The following is a 13,141-nucleotide window of genomic DNA, read 5'->3' as shown; positions in this document are numbered from 1 at the left end:
ACCTCTGATTTACTCAACTAAAACTGCTCCCCTTTTAAGTCAACCACAGTGATATTATCAAGCTTCTAAAGGGAAGAGTTCCCAAACCTCGTGCCACAAAGTACAGGTCTGGTGGCAAAGAATTGGAAATTGAGGGGATGTCCATCGATTGGGGGATGGCTAAATAAACTGTGATGTATGGTGGTGATGGAATACTATCATGCGATAAGAAAAATGAGGAGCAGTGTGGTTTCAGGAAAAGCTGGAAAGACCTGCATGAACTGATGCAGAGTGGAATAAGCAGAACCAGGAGAACATTGTATATAGTAACAGCAATATTGTATGATGATCAACCGTGAAAGACTTAGCTACTCTCAGCAATACAATGATACAGGTCAATTCCAAAGGGCTTATGACGAATGCTACCCACCTTCAGAGAAAGAACTAATGAAGTCAGAATGCAGATCAAAGCAGATAATTTTTCACTTTATGTTTTTGTTAGGGGAGTTGCTTTTATATGAAGATTGCTTTAAAACAATTACCAATATGAAAGTGTGTTTTGTATAATAATGTATATATACCCCAGATAAAATTGTTTACCATCTCCTAGTGGAGGCAGGGAAGGGGGGAAACTTTTTGGATCTTATAATTTTGAAAAATGTATGTCAAAAATTGTTATTACACCCAAGCCACTGGGGTTTATTTAGCTTCAAATAATCATGACCACAACTGTCTGAAGGAGCACATTTTACATTTTCTTCTAGAGAAGATGTTTTGTGTGTTCTGAATTATAATGTCCATCTTTACAAGACAAGAACAAGGCATAAAAGATCACAAATAGGACATCAAATCAAGACCTCTGAATTGTTCTAGACTTGCTCTCCAAGTTCCTAGCTTAATGATTTAACAGATTTAAAGATTATTCATCAACTCCTGGTATCTCCAAATATTAAAAAAGTGAAGATAATGTGTATTAACTAATTAATCATGGGAAATATGAAACACTCAATATTCAAGTAAAGAACCCCACTTTACTCGAAAGTTCTGCTTTCTGATTTTTTCCATGATTTGAGAATGCTAACCTATCCCTGTCTCTGAAACGCTGAACTCTTTAGGAAGGAAAAAAACCATAGTCCTTGGGATAAGTGAAAGATCCCACCAGATTTTGAGACCAAGACCATGGAGGGGAGGAATGTTCAAGAAAAGTCGACCTTGATTTAAATGCCTTCAAATTTAAATAAATATAATGGGGGAGGGGGGAATTAAAGAAACCAAACTTGCATTTCTCTTCCCTCTTGGTATAGATACTTCGAAACCTAAAAGGTTATGATGCCTGTAATACTATTCTCCTACCACCTCGTGCCCCAGGAGAAAAACTGCCCCCTGAAGTGCATGAATATTATAAGGAGCTAGTACGCTTTAGAGAAGAACAAAAGAACAAGGCTGGGGAATTCCAAATACCGGATAATGGTAAGAACCCAACCATGGAAGCAAGGACAAATTGCATAGTGGAATGGATGCCAGAATCTATCCGCTCTCACATTCCCTTTCCCTTCATTCTAAATACTCTTGATGTCTAAGTATCTGGCTTAAATTTCTGAGTAGTCTGATCATAGCACTGATGGGTAACCCTCAATATGAAAGCCCTCATTTCCTGCTGAACATCCTTTGAATGAACTTTTAGAATTCAACATCCTAGTTATGTTAACAAACAGCTCACATAAAATTACATTCAATAAGGCAAAGGGAGGCAGCTATTCCTCAGAAGCCTATTTATTTTCTTTTGTGTTTTTGTTAATTTTTTTTAATTGTTATTTTTTTACCAATTACATGTAGTAACAAATTTCCATACAAGTTTTCCTAACTTATATGATCAACTTTATCTCCCTCCCTTTCCTTGCCCCTCCCATACTGGCAGGTGATTTGATCTGGGTAAAGCATGTATTATCATGCAAAATATTTCCATATTGTTCATTTTTGTAAGTGAGTAATAAACCAAAACCCCAAAACAGAAACTCAAATAAACAAGTGAAAAATTGTATACTTTCATCTACATTCTGACACCAACAATTCTTTCTTTGGAGGTGGACAGCATTAGTCATAAATCCCTCAGAATTGTCCTGGATTATTGTATTGCCAATAATAGCTAAGTCCATCACATTTGATCATTCCACAATATTGCTGTTACTGTGTACAGGGTTTTCCTGGTTCTGCTTATTTCACTCTGCATCAGTCCATGAAGGTCTTTCCAGCTCTTTCAGAAGTCCATTCTGACAATCCCCAAATATTCCTTCTTTTTTTTTTTTTGAGGTGGGATGAAACAATGAAGGGGAAGAGGAGTCAAGGAAGGGAAATGGGGAAAATTCCTGCCATCCTTCTTAGGCAACTAAGCCCTGTTGTGTCCTCTGAAACTGTATTCCCTAGGTTGAGTTGCTTTTCTTGGCCCAGGACCCCTGGTGTTGTTCTGCCCCAGGCCCCTTAGTGTGGAAGACCATCCATGAGACACTCCTCCTTTACATGCCTCATGCTGATTCCCAGTTACCCATACTTCCTTACACTCCTAACTTCTTCCTATTCCCCTCCTGAAGCTTCCCTGTCCTCATTTCAGACCATCAAGCACCATCATTCTTTGCCTTCCTGGGTGAGAGCAAATTAATCTTCTAAACTTATCATTGGCTTAAGGGAATAGAAGAAAGTGGCCTCTCTATTATGTTACGTGCTTTGTATTATGTTACGTGCTTTGTATTATGTTATGCACCTTGCTCACAATTTTCTTGGTAATAATACCCAGAATTTTACATAGAGATTGAAGGTTTACAAAGTCTTTTACACAGATTATTTCATTTGATCCTGACAACAATCCTATGAGTGTAGGGACTATAATTTTCCCAGTTTAATAGATAAGATAAGTGAGGCAGAGAGGAGTTATATGACTTACACAGGGTCATATAGCTAGTAAGTATCTGAGGCAGGATTTGAGCTCAGGTCTTCCAGACTCCAAACTCACTATGACACCTATCTACCAGCTGTTGGGCTGAAGGCAGGATAGTAGCACAGAGAGCATGCCTGGCTATGAAGTCAGGGTGTGGGTTCAAATCCCACTTCTGACATTTACTACTTTTGCAAATAATTTCACCATCTCAGGCCTCAGTCTCCTTATCTGTAAAATAACAGAATTGGAATAAATGGACCCTACGGTCCCATCCAGCTCTAAATTTAAGATCCCATCATTTATAGAATATTTTCAGAACCTAATATAGCAGCTATAGAGAGTAGAGTTTGTGTCAAAGCTGGTAGGAAAGCCAAAAAGTCACCTAAAATAATCCAGGAGATGCAATGATCCTAAGTCTAGATTATTCCAATGTGAACATTTAGCAGAAAAAAAGCATTTGGAATTATTTCATTTACTTTGCTTTCTGTATTTTTGTGAACAGTCTCACTAGCTCCCATCTTATCTCTCTCTCTCTCTCTTTCTCTCTCTCTCTCTCTCTCTCTCTCTCTCTCTCTCTCTCTCTCTCTCTCTCTCTTTCTCTCTCTCTCTCTCTCTCTCTCTCTCCTCTATCCCCTATTTTATTTCTCTCCTCTCCCCCTCATTCTCTCTTTTTTCTCTTAACTTTTTTCCTCCCCTTCCACCCTCTTTCTCTCCCCCTCATTCTCTCTCTCCCTCTAATTCCTTTCTCTTTCTCTTTCCCCCTCTTCTCTTTCTCTCCTCTCTCATTCTCTTTTCTCTTTCTCTTCTCCCTCTACCTTTTCCCCCTACCTATCTTACTCTTCTATTTCCACCCTTATTCTCTTCTTCCACACTCTTTTCTTTGAACTATCTTGGCTTTCCACAGCTGAAGAGGAAGGATCCCATAGCACAGAGCAAGGAACCTGGTCAAGTACAAAGCGAATATCTCTTAGCCAAGGAGTCTCTGCTTCCTCCAATATGGAAGAACGACATGGACTTGACATTCGACATTACCAAGAAGAAGAAGAGGAAGAGGATAACTTGGACAGATTTTTCTCCCATGGTAAGTGTTCTAACCCACTGGTGTAAAACTCAAATAGAAATGATGGTCATTCAACCACATACAAGGAACCCTGTGGGCCATATATTGACTTAGTTTTTTAAAATAATACTGTCTGTGATCTATTGTGTTTTTCCTTCTTTTAAAAAAATATTTCCCACTTACATTTTAATATGGCTCAGGCACACTTGGGAGTGTCATGGCCATGGTATGTTTGACACCTCTGCCCCAGTCCATCAAGGCCAATTCAGTCCAGCTAGGAGCAACTTTAGGTATGACAATAGAACAGGGCAAGCCCATTTCTAGTGGTTTTTTTCTTTCCTAGACTTAGGCACATAGCACTCTCTTGCTTCCTTCCATTGCCTTATCAATAATAATAAGAGAGAGAAAAAGAGAGAATGAGGGAGAGAGGAGAAAAAGAAAATGATTACCATGAATTGAACATTGAAACTTCCTCCCAGAAGATTTGTATTTTTTAATAAAGTCATAGCCAACTAAATGTATCTCTAATGGCATAATTTCAGCTATTCAGTCCACATTTTTGAGGGACTCTGCCTAAAGCCCTGAGCTATCCCATGAAAGTCTATTTCTATATATGAAATATAGTGTTAATAAATGATAGAATACTATCAACAAAGCAATGGGTTCAAATCAAGAAAACATCTAATGCCCAGTGGACTTACGCGTCGGCTATGGGGGGTGGGGGGGAGGAAAAGAAAATGATCTATGTCTTTAACGAATAATGCTTGGAAATGATCAAATAAAATATATTAAAAAAAAATAAATGATAGAATCAACCACCACATAGAATATTGTTTCCTTAGGGAAAATATGTCAATAATTCTGACTTAAGATCCAGAAATATATATGTCCTTTTTGAATGCAGACCTTCCATACTATCTCATATACCATGCAGTAAATGAGAGAAAAACCACACTGTTGATTGTTGTTGATTCATATAGACTAGGACAGAGGCTCCAGCAGGGACAGGATAAAGAAGTGGAAGTTAGCATTGAAAGAACTTCCAGTGTAAACCCTCCAAGAAAGTTTGACATTCTACGTCTCCTTGCCACCAACCCCTTTCTTTCCTTCTTTGTGCTCTTGGGATTGACTGACCTGCATCCTTTTCCACTGTCACTTCTTCAGGTCAGAATTCCTATTTTTTCTTCTATCACGTCGGAGTTTTGGAATCGGAGTCCTGGGTTCAGATCCCACCTCTGTCACTTAGTACTTACTAGTAGGACTTTAGACATAGCATTTCATAAGAGGATTGAATTATCTAGCCTCTGAAATCCTTAAACAGAATGGAGTAGGGGTCAAATTTGTACCTTCTAATACCTTTCTGCCTTCTCTCTCAAAATGAAAGCTCTTGTCATGTTTTCATTGGAATTCAATTGTTGTCTCCAATTGAATTTTGGTTTAGGTTTAAAATATGTTTATTTGTTACAAGCATTTATTCTCCCTCATATCAACTGATCTATCCAACTGAACAATAAACAAAAAAGCAAAATCTTCACAACAAACACTTCCTGGCAAAACCAATTACCACCTTGGCCATATCCCATTCTGAATGTTCAGTCCATCCCTTCTGTCCTCTTCATTCTCTTGGCCTGACTGACTCCTCTGCCTTCCTACCTTTACTCTCTCTTAAAATGTAGGCCTTTTGGTATATTTTTATTTGAACTCAATTGTTATATTGAATTGCATTATATAAGGAAAGAACAAAGCACATCCTGTAAGCAAGTAATATATCTGAATATTCAAAAGACCAAAGTAAGATTCCATTTCATTCTATTTAACTCAAGAAAAAATTTGTACACAATTACAAAGCCCCAGGCTAAACTCCATGCAAATAAAGAGATGTAAAACAACAGATTTCCTGCCCTTGAGGAAATGAAGGAGATATGACACATCTAAGTATTACAAAAAGAATAATGTGATGGGGTAAAGTAGGGATCAAAACAATGTACTCTAGGAAAAATTGAAGTGAGGAGGTGAGGGGGAGAAGATGGGAAGAGGAAGGTAAGGTCAGGGAAGACACATCATGGAAGACCTGTAAGACTCTTGAAGAAAAAGAAGGCTAGAAAGGCAGGAAGGAGCCAGATTATGGAGGATCTGAAATGTCAGTCTGGGGAGTTTATGTATTATCCTTCCTTTAGGTGATAGGGAATCACTGAAGATATTTTAATGGGACAGTGGCACAGACCTTATGATTCAGAAATATTATTTGGCTAATATGTGTAAAGGCCCCACAGAGGGGACATAACTGGGACCAGAGTTCCCGAGGTAAGGGAAAGGGAAAATAATAAGAGGAAAACAAAGGTTAAAGGGCCTTCCCTGAAGGTAAGGGTGAGGGGAGAAGATAAGAATCAAAAGATAACAGTGGAGTCAGAAGGATCTCACCTGCTGATGGCAGAATGAGTACAAGTTTATTGCAATCTAGGTACATCTTTTAAAGGTACAAGTCACAGAAAAATGAAAGCAATCCTCTGAGAAAAGTCCTTGGGACAGTGTAACAAGAATGGTAGATACAACACCTGGTGTAGGATAAGAATACCAGGAATTAGGGTAAGATAATGGTTCCAGGAATATAGATAGACACCTGGGGTAAGATAATGAGTCCAAGCACCATCTGGGTTCATGGAATGGTCAGCAACAACATGTCTTTGCCAACAAAAACATGTATTACTATGAGACACCCAAAGAAGGGGAAGGAGAGGACACTTGGGCCCATTCTCAGACAGACTCTGAGATATCAACCTCTTGACAAGGGCACCCAGATCTTTACCTTAAATGGGCTCAAAGTTATCAACCTCTGACAGATTTGGAAAAAATGGAGCCAAGGAAAGAGAAACTGGAAATACGGAGACAAAGTAGGTATCTTGTTTAGGTGATGAGAGTCTGATGTAAGATGATGAAGAAATGAATGAAAGCTATTGTGAAAGGAGAACCACCCAAACTTAAAAACTAATTGGATGTGGGAGATGAGAGAGAAGGCACCGACGCTATTATCACTTGGAGGGTCGTATTGTGTTTATTAGAAATAGAGAAGAGAGGGGGCAGCTGGGTAGTTCAGTGGATTGAGAGCCAAGCCTAGAGATGGGAGATCCTAGGTTCAAATCTGGCCTCAGACACTTTCTAGCTGTGTGACCCTGGGCAAGTCACTTCACCCCCATTGCCTAGCCCTTACCACTCTTCTGCCTTGGAATCAATATATAGTATTAATTCTAAGGTGGAAGGTAAAGGTTTTTAAAAAAAGAAATAGAGAAGAGAAATCAAAGGTAAGGCTTAGAAAGGAAGCGGATGGGTTCACTTTGGGATTCTCAAACTGGGAGCTGGAGCTGAGTGTGTGGGGCCAAAGAGACATACAGGTTAACATGGCCAAAAGGGATAGAGAGATGAAGTATTAAATATGGGAAAGCACAAGTAGAGGAAAGATGGTATTGATGAGAGCAGCATATAGGTTAGAGAAGCAGGAAGAGGAGAGAGGGAGTAGCCTTGAGTGTCTACTTCACCCTTTTCCCTTCCACTGTCCAGCTAGTGCCACATACTTTGTCCAAAATTGGTCCTGGACCAGAAGGAGAAGCATGAACTAGAGTTGGAGAGAAAGGGAGATTTAAGTTAGGAACTGCCTAGATAGAATGTCAAAATAGAAAAACTAATTCATTCACTGCTGCCCCATAGAATGAAAGATGACATTAAATAAGCCCTTTGAGATTGTTTGCATTTTAGGGAATGTTGAAAGCTTGAAAAAAGTGAAAAATTTGAATTAATTTTATTCCATCCCTAAGCCATAACCCTCATTTCTTCAAAGATGCCACACCAAGTCATCATTTCTGCATTTCCCCAGTCACCTCTGCACAGCCCAGTCTTTTCCCCAACCACCTATCCATTACCCATAAGCCAGGGATGCCATCTGAGTGAGGAATCCCGGGTATGGAAACACTCTCTAACTGTTAGAAAGCGGTAGTCTTAGAGGGTAATCTCAGGGCCCAGGAAATAAGTAACTTGCTCACATCCATACTTCCTATGTGCCTGTCAGTGGCATGATTGTGCAGGTAGCTCTTGACTAAAATGAGCCAGAGATAGAAACAAAGGACATCCTTCTATCATTCACATTCCTCCATGCCTTAGTTTAGTCCCTAAAGAAGCTCCTAACGGAAAACACAAATTGTACATGATGTATATTTGTGGACTTTTTTTTTACAGTGGGTGAAAAAACACAAAGTGCCAGTGACAGCCGTTCTGTGGAGGAAGTTGGAGAAATCGATCATAACCCAGTGAGCAGATCCATAGCTCGGCACCTGGGTATTTCTACTTCTCCTGAAAGCCACACAGCCAACAAGCACCAAAGAGGCATTGCCATCATGGTACACGGAGCTCCAGTGTCAGGTACAAAGACAATCAACTCCATGAGAAAGGACCAAGAACAGTGACTCCATTTAAAGCTGGTTGGTGCTGGTTGGTCAAGTAAATCTCTTTGGTTCCTGAGCTAGGAACTTTAGCCATAAGGACAGTGATCAGAATACCTTGGCATAGTGACAAGGAAGTCCAGAACCTGAGCCCCCTGTGGGAGGTACCCTTGCCACAATGTCATTAGAAGGTATATTTATGTCTTCTCTGGGATGGCCCTGGCAGGCTGTCTGGACTGATCAGGATGTCTAAAGGTCCAGAGCTGGAAACAAAATCAAACTGGGTTCAAGAAAGAGTTTGACTTAAAAATTGAAAATATATATTGGAACTGTGCACAGGTGGCTTATTCCTTAACTTTGCCTGGACTCACAGTCCTCCTTTGTTTTATATCAAAGGCAGATTGGAATAGGGGGGAGATCACTGGATTTCCAGTCAGAAGACCTGAATTCAAGGTTCTGACCTCTAAACTAGCTGTGGGAAACTTGGATAAATCACTCTGAGACTCTTTCCACTTATGCAAAATTACACTTGGACTTCCCTCCTTACATTGTGGTTGTGGTAGGCATTCTATTGAAATGATGTCAGCCAAATACTTTGGGACCTTAAAGAGCGATATAAATTATGAAACTAATGAAAGTCTAAAGATCTATGGAAAACGTTAGTTAAATCATAGATTGTTTTTAAACTCTCTCTAAAGAAACCAGTTACATAACTGTGCTCCTGCCCAAATATAAAGTCCTATCATGGCAGAAAACCAGCTCCATCTCATGACTACGTGGTCATTTTCTCCTCAAAGAACATAAGTAGCACCTACCATCAGCTACACTACCAGAAAACTTCTAAATAATCATCAGATGTACTTGGGGACTCTATACTTAACCAAGCCCCTTGAGGAACTTCTCATTTGGTCCTTACAACAACCCTCAAGAGTAGGCAGAGAAGATATTAGGGCAGCCCCACTTCATCCTCATCCTCATCATCATCATAGCTAACATTTATGTAGCACTGACTATGTGATTGACACTGTGCTAAGAGCTTTGCGATAGTTAACAGGTGAAGAAACTAATCCACACAAGAAGTTAAGCCCATTGATCGAGGTAACACAGATAGTTCATCAGAAGGAGGCTTTATCTCCAGCCTCCTGGGCCAGTGTTCCTTGGACACCATCATCCTGCTTCCTTGAATATTAAAAAAAAAACATCTAGTTTAGAGTGGGGGAGGAAGAGGAAGAGAGAAAATGACTGCAGGAAGAAGAAAAGAACCTTTCTAAGAGAATCCCTTATTCTAGAAGGCCCTTCTCAGAATGGTAGACTGAGGGAGTAATAGATATAAAAGCCCTTCCTCTTGGCATGGTGGTGGGAAGAGCTCTGGATTTGGTACCAGATAACCTCAGTCAAATCCAAGATCAGCTATTTACTGCCTCATGATCTTAAGCAAATCACTTTCTTGCTCTCAGCCTCATTCTCTCCATCTATAAAATGAGGGATTCATAATTTCAAGTTCATCGTTTCCAACTCTAAAACCTCTGCCCTTTCTCTAGGAAAGACCGCCGTTGCCAATAGCCTTGCCAAATATTATGGGGCTGTATGCCTAACACTCGATTCCATAGTGCTAGATGCTCTGTCTGATTCAAACAGTGTCCCTGGAATCCGGGCCCGAGAGCTTTGCATGAGGGCAACCATGGAGCAGAGCATCCGAGATGGGGAAGAGTCAGTAAAGGAGGCTGGTAAGTGTTTTTTCTCCCTGAGTTCTGTTGAGGAGTCACCAAGATTCCATGGATCAAAGTCCCGTTTCTTCTTCCCCATTCAACCATTGGTAAGGATAGTGACACCACATTGCTATCTCCCTAGTTGCCTGCAAAAATTCCCAGGATTCAGGGGATAATTTTGTTCAAATGTCAGGAAGGGGAACATATCAGGATAAAATTATCCCAATAAAATTCCCAAAAGGAATTCTTCCTTTTCTCCCAGTCCCTCCTCAGATTTCCTTTCAGAAACCACCAAACAAAATGTCTGGGCATTCTCAAGATCCAAAGAACAAGGGAAGGTGCAAAGATGCCATCAAATAATTAGCATTATAGCAACATGTTCCCCCTCTCCTTCACTAGCATGAATGTAGGTCCTGAGGTCTACTGGGATCCTTTTTAACTTTGTACTTTCTTCCTAAAACCTAAAGAGCAGTTCATTCCCCAAAAGGAACAAAGTTCTGTGGCTTAGCTATTGTCATCTCCAGATGAGTTTTACTACCAAAAGCTTTCTCTAAGATCCATGACTCAATAAAGGGGGTTGTAATACAATTGAGTCTTTGGAAATCATTGTGCTATCAACTGTAGTGTACCTTGTGCAAAGTGACCCAAAAGTCTTAGGGTGGCTTGAATTTTTAATAATTTCAGCAGTCTAAATCCTACAAATGTACAGAAAACAACATCTGAAAAGCCCTTTTTTTAACTTTTTAAATGCTGACATCTTTTTCATTAAAGCCCAGCGTAACCACCATCTTCTGGCCATTCATCACTCCAGTCAGTTTTTTAAATTGGTTTTTAAAAAAAAAAGCTTTCTGCAGCTACTCAGTTACTAAAAGGATTGCGTTTGTAATCCTAGCCTTAAGAACATCCAAAGAATGAGATTTGGGTGCCTACGTAACAGCTTTTATGGAACCCCACAAGAAAAAGTCTACTGGTGAAAGATCAGATGATCAAAGTGGCTGAACAAGAGGATCATTGCTGTGGATTCACCCTGGTCCACTGCTCTGAGAAAACATCAACCAGAAACCATTCCATGTGTAATACAAAATGTCAGGGTGCTCTCTCCTGTTCAAATTTAAAATGTATTATTCAAAATTCACAAAACTAAGGGGCAGGTAAGGTGGCCCAGTGGATTAAGAGTCAGAACTAAGGAGAGAGGTCTTGGGTTCAAACCTGACCTCAGACACTTCCTAGCCCTTACTGTTTTTCTGCCTTGGAATCAATAAACAGTATTTATTCTAAGACAGAAAGAAAGAGTTTAAAAAACTAAATGAGTATAAAAGAATTTGGATGATTTATCTTTCAAAATATTTTTAAAACTTTATTACATTTATACTTTTGGTATTATTAAAGCTTAAAAGTTTAGGGATAAGCTATAGAAAGTTCTTTCAGTTCCCTGGACAGAGCAAGAAGGTTGGACACTTGGATTCTGGCCTAGGTTTCAACACATGCCTTCATCTTGGGCCATTCATTTATATTTTCCTAACTACTTTCCAAAGTTATGAGTGCAGATAGGTCTTGCATTGCTGCTGCTGCTGCTGCTGCTCCTCCTCCTCCTCTTCCTCTTCCTCCTCCTCCTTCATCTTCTTCATTCTAGAGGCCTGTGAGGCTCCTCTGCTAATATTCCATGACTTCATGAAGGTGTCTCTTGCCCTACATTGTCCATTTCTTTGTAGGCATGAATACAGAGAGCTCTTTAGCACAGACATCTATTGGACTGTCAAGAATAAGCAATGAAAATTTGGCCAAGCACACCTCAGAAGCAACTCTGGTCTCCCCTGAAACCCGAAATTTCACCAAAGGCAATCGGGGAAGTGGTCAAACCAATAAGACCAAGTCAGACAGCCATGGTTCTGGGTCCCAAAAACAACATCATCAGATGCACCAGTCAGAAACATCTGGATCACAGGTAAACATTAGGTCCCTTCCTTCCAAAAAAAGCTCAGTTTTAATAATCCTCTCTCCGGCCAATAATTGTCACTTTTTCCATACCACAGTGGTCTGGGTCTATTTTATTCTGAATAAAATCTATTGAGTTGAGTTGAGTCTGTTCTACCCCAGGGGCAGCAAAGTGGTTCAGGGGATAGGATGCAGGGTCTGGCGTCAGGAAGACTCATCTTCATGAGTTTATATCTAGGCTCTAATGCTTCCTTTCTGTGCACTTGGCTAAGTCACTTCACTCTGATTGCCTAGTTCTCCTCATCTGTAAAATGAGCTGGAGAAGAAAATGGCAAATCACTCCTGTATTTTTGCCAAGAAAACACCAAATAGGGTCAAAAAGAGTTGGACATGACTGATGACAAGTTCTACCCCCCATGTCCATCAGAAGATGACCATCATGGCCCCTCCCTGCTGCCAAATCCTTCCTTTCCTCAAGTGACTTGAGGGCTCATGGGTTGCCTTCTGTGCATTTGGAGTGTGATTCCTGGGTACTGCTGGGTGATTCTGAATATGAGGTGAAAGCAACTGCCCTGTTGTCCCTTTCATCAGCCCTAGAGCACGGCCCCAGTGAGGGAGGGAGAACAACACAGAAGTGCATTTCAGTAACTCCATAATATTATGAATCGAGTACCACAGATCCAGCCTGTGACCACTGTGACCAGGGAGCTTTCTGATGGTCTGGTAGTCAGCCTGGGTTCGGAAGTCAGACATCAACAAGCAACAAGTGTCAGGCACTATATCAGTTCTGAAGATACAAAGAAAGACTAATACAATGTACCCTTGAGCTCAATTCAGAAAACCAAGAGAGAACATCACAGAGAAAAGTTGCCATTCTCAGCCACAGTAGCCTGCCATTCAACCCAGGCAGCATCATTTTCGATAATTTGTTTTCCACAAGTGCTTATGTGATAAAAGCACAACTTCTTTTTTTTTTTTTAAACCCTTACCTTCCGTCTTGGAGTCAATACTGTGTATTGGCTCCAAGGCAGGAGAGTGTTAAGGGCTAGGCAATGGGGGTCAAGTGACTTGCCCAGGGTCACACAACTGGGAAGTG

At 40.4% G+C, this 13,141-nt stretch overlaps 1 protein-coding gene across 5 annotated transcripts in view; it reads left to right on the top strand.

Annotated features, from left to right (window-relative positions):
- HYDIN (HYDIN axonemal central pair apparatus protein) overlaps positions 1 to 13,141 on the top strand; it is a 451,163-nt gene that overhangs the window by 306,209 nt on the left and 131,813 nt on the right. For 4 of the 5 annotated variants that reach the window (XM_056824703.1, XM_056824709.1, XM_056824699.1 and 1 more), the window contains exons 37-41: positions 1,284 to 1,449; positions 3,816 to 3,992; positions 8,199 to 8,381; positions 9,943 to 10,128; positions 11,823 to 12,055. In XM_056824703.1, the coding sequence (XP_056680681.1) occupies positions 1,284 to 1,449; positions 3,816 to 3,992; positions 8,199 to 8,381; positions 9,943 to 10,128; positions 11,823 to 12,055 (945 nt within the window). Of the gene's footprint in view, positions 1 to 1,283; positions 1,450 to 3,815; positions 3,993 to 8,198; positions 8,382 to 9,942; positions 10,129 to 11,822; positions 12,056 to 13,141 lie in introns of those variants that run through there. The other variant, XR_008917906.1, reaches the window with a different exon arrangement.

The sequence above is a fragment of the Monodelphis domestica genome, chromosome 1 (genome assembly GCF_027887165.1).
Source record: "Monodelphis domestica isolate mMonDom1 chromosome 1, mMonDom1.pri, whole genome shotgun sequence".
NCBI classification, from domain to species: domain Eukaryota; kingdom Metazoa; phylum Chordata; class Mammalia; order Didelphimorphia; family Didelphidae; genus Monodelphis; species Monodelphis domestica.
This window is presented reverse-complemented; position numbering and strand designations above follow the sequence as displayed.